A 5,101-nucleotide genomic window follows, 5' to 3' on the forward strand; every position below is an offset into this window, starting at 1 on the left:
TACCATACGCGTCTACGTGCATACCTTCACGCGGTCGTCATCCAATGGCTAGAATAAGGCAGTACCGTCACAAGAATGCGAGAATCTCGTCAATCGCTAACCGATACGACAACCAATCCAGTCCGCTCCATGACGGGGTGCAATCCATACCTCATATCCACCATCCATCCATTCATCCCCCATCCATCCACCATCCCAGCTGGATCTGATCCCAGCAGTCCATCACAGGAATGACACACACAGACAAACACCCATTAGTGCTGACTCACCCGCACACACACAGGACTGATTGTGTTTTTCATTTTCTCTATGAATAAAATAAAAGATGCTGCCACGTGACAGGCAGCTCGATAAACTGTCAAACAGAGTTAACAGAGAATCCTCTAGTGGGAGCAAACCCCAGCCTAAGAGGCGTCTCTACCTCTCTAATGACGTCCTTCTCCTTTGAGCAGAATCATTTTCCATTTACAAGAAGAGCCGCTCGGTTGTGTCGCGATGCGCAGCGTTCATTGCTCTGGATCATTTGCTCTACTGTAAGTAAAACACTTTTACGAAAATATCAAACTAATGCACCGCGAGAGCAACGACAGCAAACATGTTTGTGCAAACAGCTGATTGAACAGCCTGCTCATTCATTCAGAAAACAAACATCAGGGATGCGCTTCTTCCTGATTTCTGTCCGCTGTTTTCGCCTCTCGTCAAATTTCCTCGACAGTTCCCAGACAGACTCGCTCAGTCACACGTGAGAGTGAGAATGCATGTGTGGAAATGTGTTGCGCTCGTGCCTGGCTGCAGATGATATAACACGCGTGTCTGTGGGCGGCTGTGGTCACGCATGGTGGCCCGCGGCTGCAGTGAAGGCTCCCGGCCCGGCGGACCTGCCTGGACTCCGGCTCGCCACAGCTGGCGGGAGGGAGGTCACACCTTCCCGGTAGTTTCTTTGTGCTCAATCATCACACTTTCTAAAGTAACCGTACCCCACGCAAGCAGTATGTTGTAGGGGAATTTCTTGGCACGCTGCAGCTCAGGTCATCTGGCTGAAAAAAATCGAAACAATCAGAGTTTAACTGCAGAGCCACGAGTCATCACCACATCCTGGATCTCTCTCATGATTCCAGTAAGAGTTTTTTTGTTTGTTCATAATGCAGCCTGATTATAATCAGTGTTTATCCTCCTGCTCTTATTGATCAGACAGGACGATGAACTTTGTCTTTGTAGTTTTCATTAAATATTCACTTCATGTGTGTGACCACAGCACTATTGTGTGGCGCGCGCGCGCGCGTGTGTGTGTGGTGGTTTGTTGTTAGTTTTTTGGAGCCACAGACACAGAAATCTTAGAGCCGGACCTGCAATCACAGGTTGGTGAAGGCGGGGGTGGTGGAGGTCGTCTCGGGGCATGATGCTAACAGGAAAGGCAGTTTGGGGATTTTCAGCGTGCGTAAAAGTGGGCGAGTCAGAGCCAAGAGGAAGGACACATTGGCTCTGAAGCTAAGCAGCCGTCCCCGTCCCCTGTGTCCAGAAAGGGACAGCTTCCCCCAGGAGAGAAGCAGCAAGACGACCAGCCATCAGGACAGACCGGGCTTACGCCAGCACTGCACCAGAGTCCCACTGCTGAGAAGACTCTGCAACCCAAAAACAGCCTGACAGACAACTGAGATTAGAGAGATAAAGCGGGGTGAGTCAGGGTTAGGCAGTAGAGGAAGAAGCTGACTCCTGCTGACAAAAAATTTACGCACCACGGTGCGTCTCTCCTGCCGAGCTCCAGCCAACACAAAGTTTAATTTACACCAAGAGGACAAAACCTTATGTAGAATTTACAAGAAGGCTCAAACGTGTGTTTATCTTGTGTTGGTGAAAGTTACTCATCACATGCAGGTGAGCACAATAATGTCAGGAAAGTGAGAACAAATGAAGGGCACGATCAAACCTAATGTGCCATCTAAGGTCCAGTGACTCCTGACTGCGTAGAGAAAGTCGCTGTTCGTGCAACATTACCAACACTGCACATCGGTGTTGGTAATGTTCACAGACGGAATTCTTTTTCCCGTCCACCTTTCCAGCAGCTGGGAAACAACAGACGACGCTTCTCGGTTCATTTGCTGCCAGGTCACTTAAGACTCGCTCAATGATGCACTTCCCTTTTACACCGCCAAAGTGTTTCACAGAGCACGCCGCGTAAAAGAGAGAGAGAATAGACTACAGTGATGGTATGAGGAGCCGGGCAGGCGCAGAGACAGATACAACTGGCAGTTATCATCAGATGCAGAGCATGGAGGCTACATTTACAGGAAATGGTCGCTGGCTGATGAATTCATCATTCTCTGTGAGTCATTGTCCTTCTATTGTTTAATATTCGTTAATTATATCGCACGACCTTAATTCGCAGCAGCAGTTAAGGTGGTTTAAACAGATCCAGAGGGTGCAGGTCACAGGAGAGGCAGCGTGCGTAAAAGTGTGCGTTATGCGCACACCACGGAGCGTCCTTCTGTCGAGATACAGCCAGCACAGTTTATTTTTCACGTTACTTTCTATGCAAAGCTACCTCGCTCTGCTCACCACAGAAAGGAAATGGATGGTTTAGACTACAGATGCTCGTGGGAAATACCTGCCTTCATCTCACAGGGTGCGTTTGAAATCGTGTTACTGGGAATCCCAGATTCATGCTGATGCGCATGGAGCGGTAACACCCAGACTGTGGACACATGATGTGTTGTTGTCACATGTCAATTTCTTAAAGGGAGTGCTACAGAAATTATGTAACTATAAGTATGATAAGGTTAGTTATTGTTTTGATTAATGGTTGTGTGTCGATACTGACGGCGGCTGATCGGTTTACTATCAGCAGCATGCAGTAAATCGGGTCCACAGAGGGCACTGCAGGGGGGTCCGCAATTTTTATCATAACTGACAATTTTCGCCAAAATACTGATGAATGTGAGGGTGCAGATACTTGAGAAACGGTTCATAGATCATTCAAGACACATAGGCTAATACCCAGTGTATACATAGGTTTAATAAGTGAAATAAAGATAAATAAAGTTAATAGAGTTATTTAGGCCGCGAAAATGTCTCTTGTCAAGGGCTCCTTGCTGAAGAGGTGAAGACCCTGCATAATGATCCTGTGTGTGTGTGTGTGAAGCGGAGTGATACATGTGTTAAAGGGGGAGGGGAGGATGGGTGATAGATATAAATATATCAATTGATAAGAAAAGGTTATGTTTTAGGTAGTTCTTTTGATTATCGGGGTAGCGCACACTGCCTGTGACCAGGAGAAAGGACAGAAGCCTTATGATGGGTGGATCATGTGGTTTGCTGGATGGTGGATCTTTATTACCTTCCTAAAATACAATATAAAACAGACAGATATTTAAAATTGTAAAAAACACACCAGTCCAATTAAAATAGTCCAGAGACGAGCGGGAAATAAAAACCTAGTAGTGCACCGGGTAAAATGGCGGTTCGGTGGTTGCTCTGTCCCGGCTGCTGCCGCCGTCACCGTCCTTGCGCAGGTATTGGCGCTCCGAGTAAGGAGAGTCTGTCGTCGTGTCTCCGGGGTTGCTGGTGCTTCGGCTGCTTCCCTCTGGCAGCGTCCGGGAAGTCTGTAAACACGCACAGAAAGCGCACAGGGTGTCCACACGGCGCACAAACCAGCGCGCAACGGCACAAACACTCCAGAGCGGCACGAGGTCCCAAAAGGTACTTACGGTGCGTATGTCACGTGTAACGCTCTGGGTCACTGTCTCCGGCCCCAGCTCCAGCTGTCTCCTCCGATGCCGAGCTCCACCCTTACTTCCTGGCAGCCTGTCTCTCTGCTGCCAATGGTTGAGCGGACACCTGTGGAGGCGCAACCTCCAGTGTGGTGACTTAACATGAAAAAGGTGTGGAGCGTGCCAATTTAAAAGCACAACACAATAAAAGCAGCACGTATAAAACTCAAAACGGTAAAGGCAACAAAACAATCTTACTGCCCGTAACACCTGCAGCCTTATTCTCATGGGACCATCTTGTCCAATCAGATTACTTGGCTGTATAAACAATATCTACAGTTATACAAAGTCAAATCATGCCTCTGAAATGCTAATGTTTGCTTTTTTTTCTCCTTCCAGTCCAAATCTCTCCAGCTTTCACATGCACACGACATTAACTGCAGTGTGACTCAGGATGGTGGACGGACACTTTACGCTGTCCCGAGAATGGAGGAGGCCAAAGACTGCCATCACTCTTGGATCAACGTGACCGTAAGCTGTCAGTTCATCACACATCTTCAACTGGTGGATTTCACGCGTTCGTGAATCAACAAGTTTTACTTTTTGTCTTTGACGTGCTGGCTTCAGGGCCACGTGCTGGCGAACCACGACGGGCAGATGGATGAACTGGTGGAGATGAATACCAACTACAGCCTTCGTACCACAGAGTGCTTTCCTGTTGTCCGATACGAGCAGAACTGCCTCTCTGAGGTATTAAACTGTTAACAACTGCACAAAGCTACAAAGCAGAGCTCATACATTTACATCCCCCGGCAGAATTGTGAAATAGCACCATTTCTTTTAGGAAAATAAGATGAAAACCTGTCGTTTGTTTAGGGACAGAGGTCAGATGAAGCTATTTAGATCAAACTTTTGTTTGGGGAGATCTCAAAGTGCAGTTCATGCAAGACAACCCCTAAAATTTACAGGAACTGGAAAACTATAGGTAAAAGACTGCAAGCTGTCATGATGCTAAAGGGGGAAATACACAGTATTAGGATGTAAAGTATGCAAACTTAGTTTATTTAAGTTTTATTTATTGCTAACAAATTCTGCCAGGGTATGTAAACCATGAGCAACACTCTATTGTTGTATTTTTGTAATCTTATTACATTTCTTCCGTCTGTTTAGGACAGTCTACACGAGGCCACCTGTAACAGTGAGTATCGTCACCTGTCACACTGCTGTCGTGTGTTATGAGTGCCAGAGTTCTGACATGACAATATATTTTGTTTTACAGCCAGCTGCACTGCAAAGACCAATCCTGACAGAGAGGAAGGTAGGGACAACACGCAGTTTATATTCAGACACAAAATCATGATCTGAGCAGGGCAGGGGTGCATCAAGTGTCGCGT

General features: G+C 47.1%; 1 protein-coding gene across 1 annotated transcript in view; it reads left to right on the forward strand.

Annotated features, from left to right (window-relative positions):
- The window catches only part of LOC113744377 (uncharacterized), a 7,144-nt gene extending 5,489 nt beyond the window's left edge, over positions 1 to 1,655 (forward strand). Inside the window, exons 7-8 of the mRNA XM_027273763.1 lie at positions 796 to 931; positions 1,520 to 1,655. Coding sequence (XP_027129564.1) covers positions 796 to 931; positions 1,520 to 1,655 — 272 coding nt within the window. The remainder of the gene's footprint in view (positions 1 to 795; positions 932 to 1,519) is intronic.
- The last annotated feature ends 3,446 nt before the right edge of the window (positions 1,656 to 5,101 follow it).

Source organism: Larimichthys crocea, chromosome XXII (genome assembly GCF_000972845.2).
Source record: "Larimichthys crocea isolate SSNF chromosome XXII, L_crocea_2.0, whole genome shotgun sequence".
In the NCBI taxonomy this organism is placed as follows: Eukaryota; Metazoa; Chordata; class Actinopteri; family Sciaenidae; genus Larimichthys; species Larimichthys crocea.